Here is a 19884-nt window from a genome sequence, read left to right as displayed (position 1 = left end):
GCTGCAGTATTGATAGCCTGTAGCTGGAATATTTTATGGGTGCGCATATATTGTAGAATGTTTGGCGAGCATTTACTTCAAACTTGCATGTGTCGCATGCCAATGTACCGGAAATGCGATGATATTCTTATGAAGCAGGGGCGGGCAACTTCTCCAGTCAGCGGGGCGGATATAGGAAAATTAAGTACTTGGCGGCCCGGATTGCTGAATGGATACATTATTCGCGCATATATACAAGGAATAAATCGTATTTAATGAATATATTTTATCGACAGCAATATGTCACTTCAGAGCCATTTCTCGCCGATGACAATGCAATGTGGATTTGAGAACAGTATTGTCGTACAGGCGCCGCCATGTCTGCTTATCTCTGATCAACTAAATCACGGTGCAATACTTTATTAAGATTTCAAAGCGTTTGATAAGCCCGGTACCCAAAATTTTCCAAGATTTCAATTCATTAGGGTTGAGTACATCGTAAATGCCGATAATGCAAGTCTTCTCGCTTCGACGAACTTACGCGTAAGCTCCACTCTCGCACGCTGCGCACACCTATATAATAACATACAGTCACTAAAATTTGACGTTTAGGCAAGTAGTGGGAATCTCGGAAGACTTGGGCAGCGGGCCACATTATCATATAAGACGGGAAACTGTCCGCGAGTCGGACAAAATCTCGCCGCTGGCCGTATGTTACCCGTCTCTATTATGGTCGGTCCTAGATAACAATCTGCTGACTATCTCATTTTGCTCGCGGAAGCTGCAGAGGAGACGTACACGGCACCTCACCACCGTGAACTAAACCTCACCAAAACAGACTCTGTAAAACTATCACCAGGAATTAGATTCGCATCATGGCTAGTTTAAGCAAAAATGACATCCGAAAGATCAATAATAAAGGTGCTAGAAAAGGTACTATACTTATGATATTGAAGTATTTGAAAGTATGGAATATGTATCAAGTATGGTATGGAACAATGTTGGTATGGTATGGAAAATTGCACGTATGGTATGGAGAGAGTGAGGCAAGTATGGAGTATGGAAAATTGTCGTTCCATACCATACCCTACCATGCCCTGATTTGAAACATGTAAGGAAGTAATTGTGATTGAATCAAAATATTGTAATTGATCCTACTCTGGTATTGAGGTGATAATCTGAACCGGATACATGGATGCTTGCTCAACAACAGCGTAACCGGGCGAATGAATGCAGTCAACAGATATGAATTTCCATTCAAAACGAAATTGTATTTCAAAAACAAAACCGAACAGTTAGTCAGATACCACCAGAACACATAAAAATGGCAATCTCAAATAAACAAATCTCAAAATGTCATGATGATACCGTCCTCAGCGAGAACACAGCAGCTCTGGATACATACGACGTACTCATCCCAATAGATATTGAACTAATGCATTGGCAGTGCTATCTAATGGGGCCGGATGTCCCGCGAAATACTACCGAATCCGTATAGATCAGCTCATTTGACGTAGCCTCTCGTCAACTTCTTCAATGACAGCTTTAAAGTTTTGCCATTGCTCAGCAGGAAGGCTTACTCCTGCAAAATTATAGATAATGGAGTCATTGGTGGTTGGAGGTGGTTAGCATCAAATCGCTTCTACTTCTACTTCTTGTCAATTTCTGCTACATACTAAACTCAACTACTTCCATATAGTAAGCATTGCTACTCAAGCACAAGTTAAACTGAGTCGGTAAATTTGTACTCAATTAAAAATGAAAGGTCTGAAAATTACTCAACTAAGTAGTTTTAAAAAGTAAAGTCGAGTGTCACATACTCATAGTAGCAAACCTATTTCGATCGATTTTCAAAAACATTCAGTTAGAATGATATAGGGGCATTCACTCCAAGTTGCTATGACAGTTTCATTGGGAAAAGTGATCCAAACCTATCCGCAAACTACTTCATATGTTATGCAAGCAAATGGGTAGACTAGGGGTGTCGATTACCAGTGAACTCGGCCCTCGGTGAATTCAGCCTCACAAACTCAGCCCTCGCTGAATTCGGGCCTCGGGAAATTTTGTACTAAAGCGTATTAACAACTATTAATACAAATTATTAAACTAATAATATTATTATCAAGTGATTGGTCAATCTTAGATAGGGAAGAATCACGTGCCGTGATAGATCTCGCAGTGCGATAGTCTGATATCAAAGACTCCACCACGCACGCTACCGATTCACCGTGATTGGTTACAGGAATTAATCGAATGTAAAACATGGAACGGCAACGACCGATTTTGCAGATTCGTTCCGCTTCGCTGAGGCTATATTCAGCGACTGAAGGATTTCTTGCAATTCATGAGTTATCTTCCAGAGGGCAGAATTTTACCGAATCTGGTCTTGATCGAAAACTACTGTCGCACTGATTCCGAAAATATAAATGAAAATATGGTCCTCTTCTCAGATTTCCAAAATATGGTAACCCCAGATATTATGGTTGGGGGATATTCATGTCAAGGAACCCAAATCTTGGGATACCCTAGCCCTAACTTGGACCCTAACCCACTACCAAACCATCCCCTGCTCCAACCCTAATATTCCCCTCCCCCAACCCTAATGTCCCTCATCCCCTAACCCTAATCTTGGAATACCTTAACCCAAACTTGGACCCTAACCCACCACCAACCCTAATATCCCCCCAACCCTAATGCCTTGCCACCCTAATGTCCCATACAATATTGAAATATCACTTGATAATAATATTATTAGTTTAATAATTCGTATTAATAGTTGTTAATACGCTTTAATACAAAATTTCCCGAGGGTCGAGTTTGTGAGGCCGAATTCACCGAGGGCCGAGTTCACCGGCAAGCGGGGTGTCAAACACAATTTACGCCGCGGGCCGGATTGAAACTGTTTGATCGTTCGCGGGCCACACCAGTTAAATCATGACAAAATCTTACCTCCAAATCCAGACATTGCAAAAATAAGATTTGAAGCCGATTGCATACAATACAGGTATAAACCGCTAAGACAGTGGCTTTAACCTGCATGTCACAACGATATTAATTGACATAGTTTTGTGCCCCCAATCCACCCCACTCTACCCTATGTTTTAATCGTGACGTGGCATTGACCCCCTAGTATATGCATTGTGAATAAGACGTCATTATTTCATCATCGTCAGGGTTTCTACCGAAGCCGGGGACCTATTAAATTGGAAGTTATGCAAAAGACGAGCAAATATTTTCATTGTATCGTTTGCGTAACCATCTTTTTCTCTATGTAACTTGCATAGAACGGTTTTGCATTAGCGTTTTCACCTGTGTGAACCGTCCATTTTCCAGAAAACTCAGAACTGAGTGTGAACTGTTTTTATCTTTCCGGAATTTCGTGACGTTTTCGCCGAATTGGTACTAATAGGGACTAGAGTGAAAATGTGGTAAAGTTATTATCATTAAAAGTCGTCTCTTATAAATGGGATAGATAATACAAGTATTTTTTCATTTACTTCGCATGCCGGGTGAAATCTGATGTTTGACACCCCTGGTATAGACAATAAGCAGTCTGAAAGCATAAGTAGACAAAAATAGCAGTGCTTCACTACTAACCATCTCTGATTTTACTTCAACAGTTCCTCAATCCAAACTACTTACTTTTAACATGGTAGATTTTGTCAAGTAGAAAGTAGCCTACTTATTGGATAGATTTACATCGCTATTCAACGTGAGATTGATTGTAGCAACCAAGCGATGTGGCAATAGACACAAACGGCTGTTGCCGGCCCACTTTTAACACCAACCTTTTTTTCCAGGAAGAAGTTGTCCATCTTTTTCGTAATGTTCTCGGATGTCAACGTATAGTTTATTTTTGAATTCCCTTACAGTAACGAATTTCATTTTTCCAAGCTAGAAACAAGTTCAATTAAAATGTTACATGTCAAGAAACTCAAACCATCTAAAATATTACGGGCTATCATTGAGGGAGGCTGCAGGCTATAATAATGAGTGATCATTTCATGAACAGATTCCATCACAAAATGTTGCACAAAATATTTTCGATTATTCCTAAATACCATCTCGGCACAATAATATGGTTTGAGATCCAACCGGGCAAGGCTGCCGAAGTGACCAAGTGGCCCACCATATTATATTGCTTAAGTAGAAGCATGGAAATATACAAAGGTCAGGTCTTCATGCAGAGCTGAACATTTGTTATTGATGTAGTGCAGGGAACCACAAAAGCCCATATATATATATATAGAAATCCTTCTAAAAGACCTATATGCGTTGCTATAGTCTTGATTGAGTTTCTCAATCGAAGGATGGAGGTTGACGATCTCATACTTGCTATTACTACGCACATAGTCGCCAGCTTCACACATAGCCGTTAGTAGGATTGCGAGGAGGTGCTGACTATTTTTTAGTAACTAGCACGCCAAATTGAGAGGTGGGGTTGCGCAGCATTTTGTAATTGAAATTTGGGGTCGCGACCATAAAATGTTTGGGAACCCCTGATTTAGAGTAATGGCCTGGCCTGCACGCCTGTCCAATTTACCAAAATGAAAGATAACAAATCCAAAGAATTTCAACCCGAAACTCAGGTGAATCAAGATTTCCATTTCGATTAGTTCACGTTGTTCAGGCAGGGCCTATATCGTCGCAGCGAAGCCAAATTAGCCAGACTCGCATTGGAAGCTGATTTCTGCAATCAGATTTCATGGAAATCTAAGGACGGAGATCATAAGTCATCTTTTCCGGTAGAGTGCTCATCGTCTGATTGAAACTGTTGAAGGTTGCACACGAAGTGGGATCCATTTCACGCGAGGATTATCACGAGTCATCTGGTGAAACTTTTAATGCAGTGAAGTAGATTGCAATGATTAACAGTTTTCAATGAGGCGATTAGCATTCTCCCAGATAAGCAAACGTTATGATCTGTGACCATGGCCACGCATAATCTTGCTCCTTGAATATATGAATTAGCACATAGAGACGGATGTCACCTTGAAATGAAGACCGAAAAACAAAACTCTGGCTAAAGTGGACTCAAATTGATCAGATGTGGTGATATTTTTTCTGTGTGTAGCAGTAAAACATGTGATACATAGCTCCCATTCACCCCATAACTATTGCAAGATGTCATCCACAACTCACCGCAATTTTTTCTTCGGACGGTGTCGTTTGTTTGGCAGCAGACTTTGATGCTGGTTCACCTGCAGCAGCTCCAGCTAATTTTCGTTTTGTTGACTTTTTTTCTCTGAATCACATAGAGGAAAGTATCGTTCCAATGATGCTAAACAAGCCTATGCAAACGATTTGAGTTATTAATATATTTCTACCTCGAGCTCATCACAAAATCGTAGCCCATCAAGGCAATCTGAATTGGTGAACAGTTCGATCTCATATAAAGGAAAATTCTTTATATGTATTCAAAACTATGCAAGATTATTCATATAGTGTAATATAGAACAATTGTATACTTTTCTGAATAAATAAATATATATATAGGTACTGCGGTACTGTACATGTTTTGTAAAAAAATAGATCCATTCTCATTTACAAAGAACTTGCAATACCCCTGCATAGAGCTCTAACCCCAGTAGAGTTTATTTATTACTTGTGGGCCTATATTCATTATTATTCATAACTTAGATTCAAACATCATATATTTCTGTAATGATTTATATTTATTTAGTTGTATTTCCTACATTTGGCCTTAATCTTTTCGTGTCTTTTTTGTTTCGGTTTTTATCAACTTTTTTTACATATTCGAGTAGTTTTGGTTGCATAACACTTCTACTTCAACAGTTTTGATGGAAAAACACAAATTTTGTCAAATGTAAGGTAGTGCTAGGATGCACTTTAATGACTTTTAAGCGAGCATAATTCAGCAGACGGCCCAAGGCACGAGGCCCATCTAGGCTATATAATTCAAATCTGTCGCTATGAAGACCAAATTAGGTGACATGAAATTGCATTGGGGCCAATCGCTTATGAATTTCTAATTGTCTATGGATTGAAAATTGAACGTCACGAAAAAAGGAAGTCTGAAGACTTGGCATTTTCGCCCCTTGGTAATCTTTGTCTCATTCTTTCATGTATTGCATCTCATAACATATTGTGCGTCTTTGTGAAAATTGTATTCTGTATTCATCTATTTGACATGATATTCTCCCCCCCCCTCTCTCTCTCTCTCTCTCTCACTCAATCCATCACAACAGCATTCATTACAGAATATTTTCAGAAGATCCAAAGTCTACTCAATGTTAGATAAGATTTGACAGTGGATATGAATATTCTCTTCTTGAAGAAGAGCTGGTGACTTCCAATTTTACAGCCCAAACATTGGTTTTAGCTGAGGTTCCATAAAATATTGATACAGCCTCTTCGCGAGAACAGTGCTTTCCTATAATTTGAAACACATGCAGCACAAGTCCACTTTTCAGTAACTCGATTACATTTTGCAATGTTGCTGACGATTACCCCTGACGAGTGTCAGCCGAAAATATTCGGGTTCATCTTGATATGAATATACTATTCAATTGTATATTGAAGTTCTGTACCTCAAAGAAGCTGTTCAAACTTCGCAATGTGAATCAACAAGACTGCACAAGCAGCCAATTGCAGAAGATAGCCAGCCTGCAAGATGTGGGTAGTGGATTCATTGTTGATTTATATTACAGACAGTGAAACTATTTGAACATGAAACAACAGCAACGAATCAACCAATTGACATAGGCCACAAAGGCTTTCATGTGCACAGTAGCCTAACAAACCATGTTTTAAATATGGTAGCAAAGTCGCAATTGTCATTATTTTGTTACGATACCAGCGGACTGTGAATGAATGACAGGGAGGGTGTCATAGATTGAAATTTAAAATTGAAAAACTGCATCACAACACAGCAGAATCGAAAGTTCAAATATCCAATACCCTGGGCAAATGAATTACACCCCAATCGATTTATCACATTCACAATAGTACTTCAAACCAAAGCCAATAATTCCCACCCCAATCGATTTGTTATATTCGCAATAGTAGGCTACTTGAAAGCATTGAGCACCTCCATACACATACCTGACGTATGCACTTACTTTCTTAACTGAGCCAATATCTTTTTTTCATTTTCCGAATCGCTGGAGTCCGACAGTGCTGCATCTTTACTCGACATAATTGGAAATATACCAAAATTGCTACAATCCTACTGTACTAGTCAATGTAGTCTGCATTCAAAGTAACCAACAATAAGGAATTAGGCCTATATGATAAATAGTGAAGGGCAGATTATATATTAACCATAATACTATTACTATGCGGCTTCATAACTTGTAGTTAAAGAAAGCTAGGGCCTACTAGATTAAAATAACATTCACAGATGCTATCACAAAACACTTACGCTAAAACATATCGTACGGGTAGGGCACATATCAGCATATCAGCAAAACAAATGCCCACTATTTCCACCCAGACGGTCAACACAATGTTATCAAGCATTTATTTGTTTAGGCTGCTACCAGCCAGATGTGATCTACCACACGGACTCTTTTCGAAGAACAGATCCACATACCCTGGATTGGTTGATTGAGAGTCGGACAATGTCAAGCAGTTTTATGACGAAAATGCATACTGAACCGACCCCTAAGCAACATCGCAGAACTGGGAAACCAACCATTGCTATTCAATGAAAAATCGCAACAAAGATATTTGTTGTTTCGGGATGCCTAATCAGCTTAGGAAGATTTCAAAATGGCTAAATACGCTGGCAAACAACTGCAAGTCCTGCTCAACAGGCTACTATTGAGTAAACACATTATCTAGGCCTAAGGGTAGGCAGGCCTACTTTTCATTAAATGCTGATCGGACACAGATGACACTTCACCATATCTACCATGTAACAGAACTGTTTTCATGGCATATTCAGTTCTCACAATTCAACCCAATTGTTGTCTGCTTAATCAATATTAGCCTCCATAAAGCCTATTCATGGATGAGCAACTGACTCGGGAACATCAATACCATTTATCACAACAGAAACAGTACTATGTGACTTTGACTTTGTTAAAATCCCAAGTCACAGTATGAAGATAGATAGGCTACTTTATTGTAACATTCACCATGATAAAACTTCGAATAACAGCTAGATGAAAAAACGTAACACTAAGAAATCTACGTTGTATTGGATATCTGAAATTCCCTTCTAAAATTGCACCAAATGCAGCCGATATCACCACATACAAACTACAGAACATTTGAACGCATTATATACCAATCATTTAGTCTGAAATGGTAGAATCGGTGAGCTGGCAGAGGGCAACATATCAATCTACAGTCCAATTTCATGACTTGAATACACTAGGTCAAAATCAAGTTCATATGATGGTGGCTTTCAGATCAAGTTAATGGTCATTCAAATATTTTACCCACCCAAAATCACAGAAAGGAATCTATGAAGTACAAGTTATATTTTGCGAAATCCGTACTGCAAAGATACCTGTCACAGATGCAGAGCAACCAAAACGAACCTATCACAATTACATCAACATGATTTCATAAAATATTTATCAATCATCATATCATGGTACTGAAACTTACTAATTCAATGTTGACATTGACTGAGCAACGGCTTACAGAACTTTGATGAAAAGAAAAAGATCATATGGTAAACGGCGTTGCAGTTCAATGATGAGCACCATTAACCATCAGTTTGTCATAACTCAATACACAAGCAACCATAAATTTGGATTTCACGTCAACTGTAGTAGATTCCCAGTTCAGACAAGATGTGTGCATTCAATAACAAAAGAAACTGAAATACGATTCACCATTAGCTAATTTTACAACTGCTACCATCTGTCTCAGTTTGGCGATGTTGATCACGCTGCCTCTGAGAAGCTCTTCGTTGCTCTTCTTCTCGCTGCAAACGTTGGGCTAACAAGCGATCTTTATCTTCTTGTGACATTGGCTTTTCATTAAGCGACAACTCAAGAGCCCTTGCCAACGCTTCATCTTCCGACAAAGTTCCTTGCACCTGCGTAGCAGCCAATTGCCTGTTTTGTCTCTCGGCGTTCAGGCTATGACCGAGGACGTTCATAGCACTTCGCTGTGGTGAAAGAGCCTGTGACGTCATAGGTTTCTTCATACTCTGCCCCTGATAACGAAATATTGCAGCGACTCCAGCACTCGACAGTCCTCTCCCAAGGCCCTGGAACCCTTTACAGTCGTGGTCCTGAGGGTGTCGATGTCTCAAACAAAAATTACGTTTACAATCAGGACAGACCACTGGCATGAGTTCTTTCTTTTTACACTTCATTGCAGAGCATCGATTAGAATATGCTTTCCTGTGCTTTTTAGCCGGGTCCGACTGGCAGTCGCGATCGATATGTTCCCCCACTTTAATGTCGGCGACCTCCCCTCTCGGAACTGGCACTGGTCTATTACAAAGTGGACAAACAGGAACTTGCACATCTTTCTTGTAGGATGATTCGCAATTGTGATCTTGGTAGCGAATGTGGTCTTTACAGAACTGCTTATCACACGCATCACATTTTATTGGCAAGAAGTCGAGCTGCCGACAGAATGAATCACTGCAATGGGAGCCTATCGTTGGTAACTCCATATTCCACAAATATTCTTCTGAATCCAACACCTACTTTGTTATCGGGTAAGATTCCACTTGAATCGTAGAAACGTGAACCTAATTTACAATTCCTCACAGACAACAACAATAATCTGACTGTGAGCCTTTGTGAACCAAAAGCTTTTATCGCAGTCAGAAGAAAATTCTCGACTTTTTGCTTTGTAATATTACGTCATACTGAGTACGCATAGTCATAATTCAGTCAGGTGATCCAATCACGATTACAAGAAACCGGTAGATGGCGCTATGGACATTACGTTCTGAGAGTGACTTTACGCTATTGGTTCTCAAACTGGGAGGCGCGCCCCCCTTCGGCATCTGAGAGAGAGAGCAACTGAAGGGGGGCGAAGATGCGGTCAACTGAAAAAACAATTCCCGCTCCGCGCGATTTACCTCGAATTCATAGTTATTCCTTTGTGTGTAGAGCCGACAAAGTAGCTAATCTGCATATATGACTATTGACTAACTTTGTTGGCTTAACCCTTGAATCGTGCGATGGCGTTGAAGATTCAATTTCAAGACTACACGATGGGGATTCTAGATCAGGATCACCAGATGACAATGTAGGATTTGTATGTGCAGCATCCACAACATTGGAGGAAGACAGTTGACACGGCATGGAGTTCAGGGTCAGCGTCCTTGCAATGCACGTATCTTCTGCTTCACCACGGAGATTGTGACTGGGAATCGCACGTCATTAGGCGTGATTTTCTGAACTGTATTGGTGTATCTATAATGCGCTAACAGCAAAATCTTCCTTGCAAAAGTGGTTGGAGCAAATTAATATTATTATTATCATTGTACACAACAGTGGGGATTTTAGCCTGTAAGGCTTTGTGCCCCAACGCCCACGACATGACAGTATTTGAACTGATCAATGCATTTTTTCTTGTCTTTGACATTCTTTCCACTCTCTCCTGCACTCGTTCGCGATTGATCAGGTCTTTTGCCGCCGACTTGTAGCTCGGCTCACTGATTTCTGGGCTTTTTAAGTCACTTCAACTGCAGTGAGGTCGGCGATGAGGAGCAAATGATAAGCTTGTGGAAGTGGACTGGAAGTCCTGCCTTCTTACCCTCCATTCCCAAGCCTTCCTGTCCTTTGCATTGGAAGGAAATGAATGGAAAGATCTGTTCTTCCCCAGTTCATCGCCATTGGTGGCACTGCATTTATAAACACAGCAGTATTTCGGCATTATATTTTAGTATATGTTACTAAATGTTTTATTTCCTTTCCTAATAATTCTGTTATTGATGAACAAATAAACATTTAACTGTAATCTTGTCGTTTTTATACAGTCTATATGGCTATAGTGTGTTAGTACGCTCGATCTCTCTGAATCCGAAGTCATGAAGCTATAGGAAGGAAGGACGTAGTTTATTTTTTATCCTTGAAGTTTTTGCGGTATATACACCGACCCATGATATACATACACACGATCTGCGCATATGCATACCATGAGTGCATGATGTGCATATGCCGCTGGACAAGGAAGTGCAGATATAGCCTTTACGACTTTCTAAGTCATGCACCACCCCTCCATGCTATCCCAGTAGTCATGAGCGCCAAGCAGGGAAGCCATGGATACCAGTGTTACTAATCAGGTCTTTGGTCTGACCCGGCCGGGAATCGAACCCACGACCTACCGATCAAGAAGCCGGAAGTATAGGAATATAATGTAGTGTCAACTAGGCTTAGGTAAATGCAGCGTCCTTCGTTGTTGCGCCGTATCCATGGCCATTGTCTCTCGACCAATCAGCGTAAAGTTTGGAGCGCTCGGATCGTCAGCCATGCGATTGGCAATTACGTTGCGTTCAGATTGCTGAGAAGTAATTAATTTCCTCCGAGCAAGCAAGCGTGACGACGGGTGTTGCGTATCTACCCGTAGGTTAGTTAAATCTATAGAGAGACGAACACGATTACAAATTCGCATTTCGACACGGGGCTCATCATATTCCTCGACGGTTCTCATTTAATACGTGCGGATCAAGCTGCGGGCGCTGGACTATTCGGCGCTAGTCTAAGGTGGCCATACGTCCGTAATTTCCCGGACATTCCGGAATTTCACTGTAAAATCTGCGTCCGGGAGGAAATTCTAAAATAAGCCTAAATGTCCGGAATTTTGAAGGCTTGAAGTACGCTCAAATTTTTTTCGTAAATCAACATAAACAATATTATTTTTATGCAAATTTATGCTATTTAAAATTTTCTTCGCGCTGTGCGCGATTTAGTGCGACGGATATTAATATGTAAATGGGGACCAGGCTTCGCCTTGGAAAAAATGCAATTAAAAATTAATAAAAAAACCATCATTTGCTGAAATTAGTCTAATTGTAATTGGTTAAGGTCGTTTGGATGCTTTGATCAAGGACAATTGTTTTAAACCTGGAGGTCGTTTGTCTTTATTCTGGGGATCGCGAAGACGTTGGACGTTATCAGCTTCCAAAATAGACCGTAAGTAGGTTTGGCAAGCTGACCTTTTTGGTATTCAGCCTATAAACTTCTGAGCTGGACCATGGAACATTTTCAAATTGAAAATGAGGTCGCGACCATAAAAGCTTGAAAACCACTGGATGTTTAACCTGCTGGTGCATTTTATAGTAATATATGAAAGAACCAACATTATTGACAGAATTCACTCACAAAATTTAACATACAAATGCATAGTAAGCCCCCCTCCCCCAAAGTTGCAAGGAATACTCTATGGTGGGCCCAAGATCAGTGTTTTTTGGGCGGAAGGGTATTGAAAAAATGTGGTTTTGGACCTGATTACAAACCGCACCGACCCATCAGTATAGCAGGTCATACACAATACCGGCGGACCGGATAAGGTTCACCAGACGATTTCATCCGGTCACTTAAAACTCCTCATTAATAATAATAATAATAACTGAAATTTTAAAAAAATTACTCCAATCTCGCCATTTTCCTTTGGGTGCAGGTTGCTCCCCGGATTATGTGTGTATTGACCAGTTTCTTACTGTGAATAAAGAATATAATAATAATAATTTCATCCGGCCCATGAAGAAATCTGTTGCAGACCCGAGCAATTACCACGACTCATCCTCACATTAGAGATGGCCTAATTCAGAACCTATGTCCCACTCCACTCCTGTATACTATACAGTCGATAGGCGAAGCTTTGCTCTTGTGACGTCATGTTGACTGACAATGTGTTCATGACTCATTGTAAAATCCGCTAGCTGGCGCTAAAGAGTGTCCGGAATTTGAGCCACAAAAATATGGTAACCCTACGCTAGTCACTTCGGCGCCTTGACAGTGGACATCAATGTCGAACGTTTGGCCAGCATGCGGCTGTTATTTTGTTCCAAGATTTTATCGCTGCCAATCATTTTAGCAACACATACACCGCGCGGGAGTCGCATGGTCGCATGTTGCCCAAAACTTCATGTCTAAGCCGTGTCTTCTATAGCGTGAAAATGCCCAGCGCCAGAATGCCGGTTCATATAATAGTTGCGCTCCCGTTGGCTGCACAGTGAAAACTCGGTTACAGTCGGTTGACGTTCTAATACCGTTGACTATTTCTGCACATTATGCAAATTTTTTAAATATTTTCTATATACATATTTATTTATTTATTTATTGGGGTTCCCAAATTATGATCAAGATACCAGGTTTCAATAAATCGCGTGAAGCGCGGAAAAATTTCAAGATACGTAAAATATGCTTTAAAAGACTCTATTTTACGTTGATAATTTTGGATCGCCTACGAGCTTTATACATTTTGAAAACTTACGTTTCACTTTTGGCAAAACATGGTCTCAATATGTTGTTTGCGTGAAATCATTTGGCGTGCCATGAAAAATCATCTCACGTGCCACAAATGGCACACTGAATGAAAACATCATATAGATAATATAATATAATATAATATAATATAATATAATATAATATAATATAATATAATATAATATAATATAATATAATATAATAAGATAATATATAAAGCAAGCGACAAAATGAGGACAATACCTTTGTTTTAGTAATAATTTCGTGGATGATATTACTGCTATAGCAGTGCGCTACCACACTAGATTTACAAGTTATGAGCTTCTGTTGTGATTACCAAATAATCCGCGTGTTTATATATATTTTAGGGGGAAGCGAGTTGCGTAGTGTCCTAAAAACGACACCGTCACGACACCAATGGTTGTTGGTTCGAGTCTCGGCTCCTCCATTTTTATATGTTTCGGAGGTTTATCCGGGTTTCCCATCGCTGATCCCGCTGTAAACGGAGCGTTTTGAAAGGCCCAGAAGAAGGAGTGAGCTAAGCTCCAAAGTCGGCAGCAGAGACCCGAAATTGGACGCAAGAAAATCGAGAGTAAATGAAAGTGTGAGAGTGCGCGAGCGTGAAAAGACGTCCTCAAGATCAACAAGCAAAGATACTGAACTTTACCAAATGCATTATCGTGGTGAACATGGCCTGAACAGGCCATAAGCGCCAGCAATGTCGTTGTTATGTATAATAATAATAATAATAATAAACCGGCAAGCGAAGGATTCATTTTCGCAGCACAAGACCAATCGCTTCCTACAGCATACTATCGCAAAAGAATTCTGAAGCAAAACACGGACGGCAAATGCAGAATGTGCCACAACCAAAATGAAACTGTGGCACATCTCATGTCCGGCTGTGGTGCACTTGCAGCTACCGAATACACATGGAGACACAATAGGATTGGTCACTACATTCATCTTGAATTATGCAAACATTTTAACATCACCACTTCGACAAAAAATTGGTACGATTACAGCCCAGCACCAGTGACAGAAAACGACCAGGTAAAAATTCTGTGGGATGTACCAGTCATAACTGACCGCGAAATCAGAAGCAACCGCCCGGATATGATCATCAAACTAAAAAAGAAAAGAGAATGCTTGTTCATTGAACTGGCTGTCCCAGCTGATCACAATATACAACAAAAAGAATCAGAAAAGCAGTCCAAATACATAGACCTCAAAATGGAATGTGCGAAAATGTGGCGATGCAAAATAAACATTGTACCGACAGTCATTGGCGCTACAGGGGTCGTAAGCAAAAAACTCATGAGACATATCCGACAGATTCCGGGTAACGTTCGATTCGACATGATCCAAAAGATCACGTTATTGGGCACTGTGCATATTCTTCGGAAGGCGTTGAATGCACCACTGGACTAAAATTATACTAGTGGACTCCATGTATTGCATAGGAATAACAATTTGACTGCATTACTGAAATTTTAAAAAATTGACTCCAATCTCGCCATTTTCCTTTGGGTGCAGGTTGCTCCCCGGATTATGTGTGTATTGACCAGTTTCTTACTGTGAATAAAGAATATAATAATAACAATACATATTTTACGTCCCGTCTTTGATGATATAGGCAACCTACATCGCTGACGTCATATGACGCAAAGAAATTGGGCATATCATTATTGGTGTGTCATGGCTGTTTGAATGAATAAGTTAATCCGAAATAACTAGAATATAATCGCCGGAAAATTTCCACACATCAAAAACAGAGTACTATCTGAGAGGTTGGGAAATTGCGAAAATACGGAAAAGTATAATATATGGTACGGAAGAATGTTTCTATGGTATGGAAAATTGTAAGTATGGTATGGAACGATCAAACCGGGTATGGACCAGAGTTGGATCAATTGTAATTTGTAATTGAGCTGAATGTATTTAATTACATTTTTTCATGTAATTGTAATTGTAATTGAAGCAGGACGACAAGGGGCCGCAAGGCCTTAAGGCCTTAGCATACAGTCGCCACCTGTAATAAATAGTCTATTCAGATCGGTGTTCTATGCGTGCCGCGTTATAACTAGATAGTTCAGCCATGCTAAACTGTTTCCCATACTACAGTAGCAACAGAAAACTTTGTGAATTAAAATATAAGCTAAACCAGTGGTTCTCAAATTGGGGTGTGTGGCCCTCTTGGGCGGCGTGAAAGCATCTGCAGGCGGCGCGAAGCTCCGGTAAACTGAAAATTTTTCCGTGCTTGGCGCGATTTATCTCCATTTCATAGTTATTGCTCTGCGTATAGTCCGAATTTCATATTGGAGATTTCTCTCATCAACAGTCATAACCTTCCATACCATCAAACTATCTGTAAGGATTGCTAACATTCTGGTTTCATTGTGTGATATGACGATAAGGGAGGCACGAAATATTTCACTGTCATAAAGGGGGGCGGGCGTGTCTAAAAAAGTTAGAAAACCAGTGGGCTCAACTAAATCTTACTCTATCAAAATTAATGAACAGCTAATAAACTCTTCTGAAACCTGTGCTGAACCATTTCCTACACCACGGTCATAGTTTTATTTTTAAATCTCTGACCAGTACCGAGGCTTGCTGCAACAATTGCAAAAATAAATCCAAGTTTCCAATCAAGGCTTCATCAAACTTGATCACGCATTTGTTGAGATCTTATCCCAATCTTACCTCCGATATTGGGCAAATTTACTGGGGCCAGAAATTTTCGCACCGTAATGTTCATCAAATGCAATCTAACAGTTTCCGAGCAAGTGGAAATGTAAATGCGAACCAAAATGTTGTAATTCGTAGTTATCAGGAGGTTCTTTCCTTTTGCATTTATTTAAATTTTACACATCTTATCGGTATCATCCTTATCGCTGACGCCTTACCAATTACGTTTCATTATCCTCACTCAGCTCTGAGTAGCCTAATCGTTTGATTACATTTCGTTGACTGTCCTGTAGCCTATTCGCTGTTAGTCGCTAAAACTTTTGGTTGTTAACAGTCGCTTGAAACACTTTTCTGTGTTTGTAGTGCTCAGTACTCGTGATTAGGAATAGTTCGAATACGTTCGAGTTTTTTTTAATTAAACGGTATTCTACGTATTATGGATGAAACAGGAATAGCTTGAGATTGTTGCTAATTACGTCACTACGGTTGTCAAAGACTACCTCTCTACCGAATCAATTACATGTTCAACAAAAATTGTAATTGTAATTGTAATTAAGTACATTTTAACAGTAATTGTAATTGTAATTGTAATTTGATATTTTTATCATTGAGTAATTGTAATTGTATTATAATTGAAACATGCAATGAAGTAATTGTAATTGTAATTGTAATTGAACTGAAATATTGTAATTGATCCAACTCTGGTATGGACTATGAAAATTTCCCATTCCATTCCATATACCATGTCCTGTTCTCAAAGCAACTGACGTGATGGGCCGGATTCAAACCTTCAGATCGCTCGCGGGCCGGACCTGTCAAATTATTCCAACCTCAAAACAGATGCTCTTATTTTTTACTTGAATAATATTTAATACCGGTAGTTTATTCAATATTCATATAGAAGTACACCCGAATATTTTAGGTTGACACTCGTCAGAGGTAATCGTCAGGAACTACCAGAGAATCGGCAAGAAAATTGTATATCAATAATCGTATCACTAAATATGACGTTACTGGTATGATTCGAATAATCGGGGCGACGAGAGCACTCAAGTTCAAGGTACGATTTTTCGATGGTACACAAAGTCCTTCTGTTGGCACAGAATTGCATGGCTGGCGTATTTTGATAAAAGCGACTCCAACGCGCCCAGAGGAAAGTGTGAACGGCCTCTGCAATACTTTGTAACTATCAGTCTTGGAAGAGGGGAAGAGAACGAAAAAAGGAAGACCCTCTGCAACACTGATGGACAAGTCGTCGACATCAGGACATTATCAAAAGCCGCACTATCATGTAAAATGTAAATTGTAACTATCAGTATTTTATGCTGTCTTTTTTGGTGGATGTTGCCATCATCTCGGTGATGGTGATCATATTCTCTATGAAGACAGAGCTAGACCTAGGAGTAAGACAAAACCTAAGGAGAAATGAACATTTCGCTATAACCGCTATATAAAATTATGCGCCATATAATAAATGTTAATTTTAAATTTACTTCTCCAAATAGTATGCACTCCCCGAGAATTATATTAGACATCTGTTTTTGGCTCATTCGTCGACCGGAGCGGTAACCCGAAAGTTAAAATATCAAGCCAAAGCGCAAGTTGCATGCTAATCATCGGTCAAATCATGCGATATATAATAGCGTTCCTAGAACCCTCTACAGACCATCAGTCTGGTTACATAGGCTACTGGCCATCATTTTTCACCAGATTTATACATGATTCATAAAAGCTCGGTAGTTTCCGAATTTCACGAGATTCCGACCGACTGTCGCATTTTGTGACCAGAAATTTGGCTTGCTGACTATCCATGTTTTGGATATCTATCGACGTCACCATGATACATCCTCCGCAATAGTTCGCATAGTCTATTGTGCGTTGTTATATCACTAACAGGGTATCGAGAAGTAGCGTCAAAACTTACAATGACATCCTTAATGAGTTCATATGAAATTCGATTATTAATAAATGGTCTTCTTACTAAAAGTGGAAAACAGGCTATATGATATAAGAGTAAGCTACCGTACTGACGTCTTGACAAGCAACCTTCTCTTGTGTTGCGAAATTGCAAATTCCCCTCAGATTATGAATTGCCTCAAACGAGGATATTTTGAAGGTTAATCGATGCTGTTGTTGAATGCGCTATATCTATATAATTTATGTGATACATTTCAAACCGATTCAAAGTGGTTACAGTGCATATAGCTGTTGGGTACATCGAAATATTCAAAGTGTTCAGTCAAGTATAACTTCCGTCCTGCAGGTGAAGAAGGCATAAAGCAATAAAAACATCGATTACTCATTGTCGGAAGTTGCTGTAAAGTAACACGTGGCCGGGAATTTGAGAAATATTTTTTAAGTCAATATGTGATGTGATAGCGATTCCTCAATGTATACTAAATGTGTTTGCCGCCTTTTGAAGACCAACAACATATACGATATACCGTTATTCCCCTACGAGATATATTTTGATCAATCAGACCTTTCCTAAGGTTTTGTTCTTTGTGCGTCAGATGAAGATGGAAATGTTGTGCAATCTATGTTATCACGCGGTTTGCCAAATCTTGTGAAGATCCACCGAATCCGCCGAAGCAATCTGTTTACGGCGATTGTAAGTATTTGCCGACGCGACGAAATGAAAACATATTATTCTGCGTGTCCGGCAAATTAAATATCATTCCTGAAATAAACGGAGCAAACACAGTGAAAGGAAAGCGGCAAATATACTACTAACTTCATTACGCAAGCAAACTTGACATTTACAAGTAAAGATGGGACAACATTGAAGGCGCGAAGCACTGTGTTATTGTTGTGATAATATGTCATGTTTTCAGAAAATTATTCGCGCCACATCTCAACCAACACCACATGTTATGAGTTCTAATCCAATTATAATTATCCAAATGGTATATTCCAATTTGGTGTTAAGTAAACGTATGCACTGCAGACAGTTGCTGGAAACGTGTCAGAATATCAAACCTATCAGAATAGCATATAACGGAAATTACCTGACATGACATCACTCAGTAAAATTGAACCCTGTTTTACTGTTGTTGTTATCGAGTCAACGATGCATTGCCTCCATCACCATGAAATGAGTCTCGGGACATTGTTATAGTATAGATTCCGTGTGTCTGGTGTGATTTCTAAATAAAAGAAACATAAAATAACTGGTTTCTTCGTGCATTAAAAATACACTAATCTAGATATATCATAATCAGAACTTTGAGAAATAGACGGTTAGGAGTGGCCGAGGTTACGTCACGTCGGTTTCTCCGGGGTTGTTATTATTGCACACAATTCACAGTGAACAATTCCGAACATTAAGTTCAACTCAAGCGTTGTAATTAGTAGTTGCTGCGAATCCTGCGGAAGAGCGGTAGGCGTTTCTGCGATGAAACTGAAATGCTTGCTGTAAACTTAAAACTTTGATTAGCAAGGATTTTGTTTTCAAGACTACATATAATTACGCACGGAAGGTGGAATCTTGTATGCCTTCATTAATACTATACTTGGATTGTGTAATTTCGCGAATGGTTCGACTGATTACAAATATATATATTACACTGATAAGCATATCTATCTTTTGGTTTCGATGGGATTTTATGGGACTTTTGTTATGATAACCTAATTTACTTTCCCGTTTGGGTGTCATCGGTACTTTTAATGAAAGCGGTAAGGAGAATATCATTTTGTATACTTCGAATTTCATCTTGATTAAACGACCAAAAGAACATACACTAATTAACATGTAAAATATTCATTCCCAATATGCAATACATGTTTCCATCGCGGAATTTTTAGCAAATGAAAATAGCACGAATTACTCTCAATCAGTGTTGTC

At 39.5% G+C, this 19884-nt stretch overlaps 2 protein-coding genes across 2 annotated transcripts; both read right to left on the bottom strand.

The window, feature by feature from the left end:
* Nucleotides 1-1229: 1229 nt before the first annotated feature.
* Nucleotides 1230-7196, bottom strand: LOC145455608 (activated RNA polymerase II transcriptional coactivator p15-like). The gene is made up of 4 exons (XM_080333589.1): nucleotides 7062-7196; nucleotides 5122-5224; nucleotides 3768-3873; nucleotides 1230-1561 (listed from the first exon to the last, which is right to left on the bottom strand). Exons 1-4 carry the CDS (start codon nucleotides 7136-7138, stop codon nucleotides 1479-1481), a joined length of 369 nt encoding a protein of 122 aa, XP_080189715.1. The 5' UTR covers nucleotides 7139-7196; the 3' UTR covers nucleotides 1230-1478.
* LOC145455607 (AN1-type zinc finger protein 2A-like) lies at nucleotides 7062-9731 on the bottom strand. The gene has a single exon (XM_080333588.1). It carries the CDS (start codon nucleotides 9581-9583, stop codon nucleotides 8792-8794), a length of 792 nt encoding a protein of 263 aa, XP_080189714.1. The 5' UTR covers nucleotides 9584-9731; the 3' UTR covers nucleotides 7062-8791.
* Between the last annotated feature and the right edge of the window lie 10153 nt (nucleotides 9732-19884).

Source organism: Botryllus schlosseri, chromosome 14 (assembly GCF_051294905.1).
Source record: "Botryllus schlosseri isolate E-star chromosome 14, Bs_hap1, whole genome shotgun sequence".
Classification (NCBI taxonomy): Eukaryota; Metazoa; Chordata; class Ascidiacea; order Stolidobranchia; family Styelidae; genus Botryllus; species Botryllus schlosseri.
The sequence above is the reverse complement of the archived record's forward strand: the minus strand, read 5'-3'. Positions and strand labels throughout refer to the sequence as shown.

Excerpts from the sequence above, each read along its gene's own strand:
- LOC145455608 (XM_080333589.1), bottom strand. The coding sequence starts at position 7,138 with ATGTCGAGTAAAGATGCAGCACTGTCGGACTCCAGCGATTCGGAAAAT. Across the intron at positions 5,225-7,061 it reads ATATTGGCTCAGTTAAGAAA|AGAAAAAAAGTCAACAAAAC; the intron begins GTAAGTGCATAC and ends TATGTGATTCAG. Across the intron at positions 1,562-3,767 it reads ACTTCTTCCTGGAAAAAAAG|GAGTAAGCCTTCCTGCTGAG; the intron begins GTTGGTGTTAAA and ends ATAATTTTGCAG.
- LOC145455607 (XM_080333588.1), bottom strand. The coding sequence starts at position 9,583 with ATGGAGTTACCAACGATAGGCTCCCATTGCAGTGATTCATTCTGTCGG.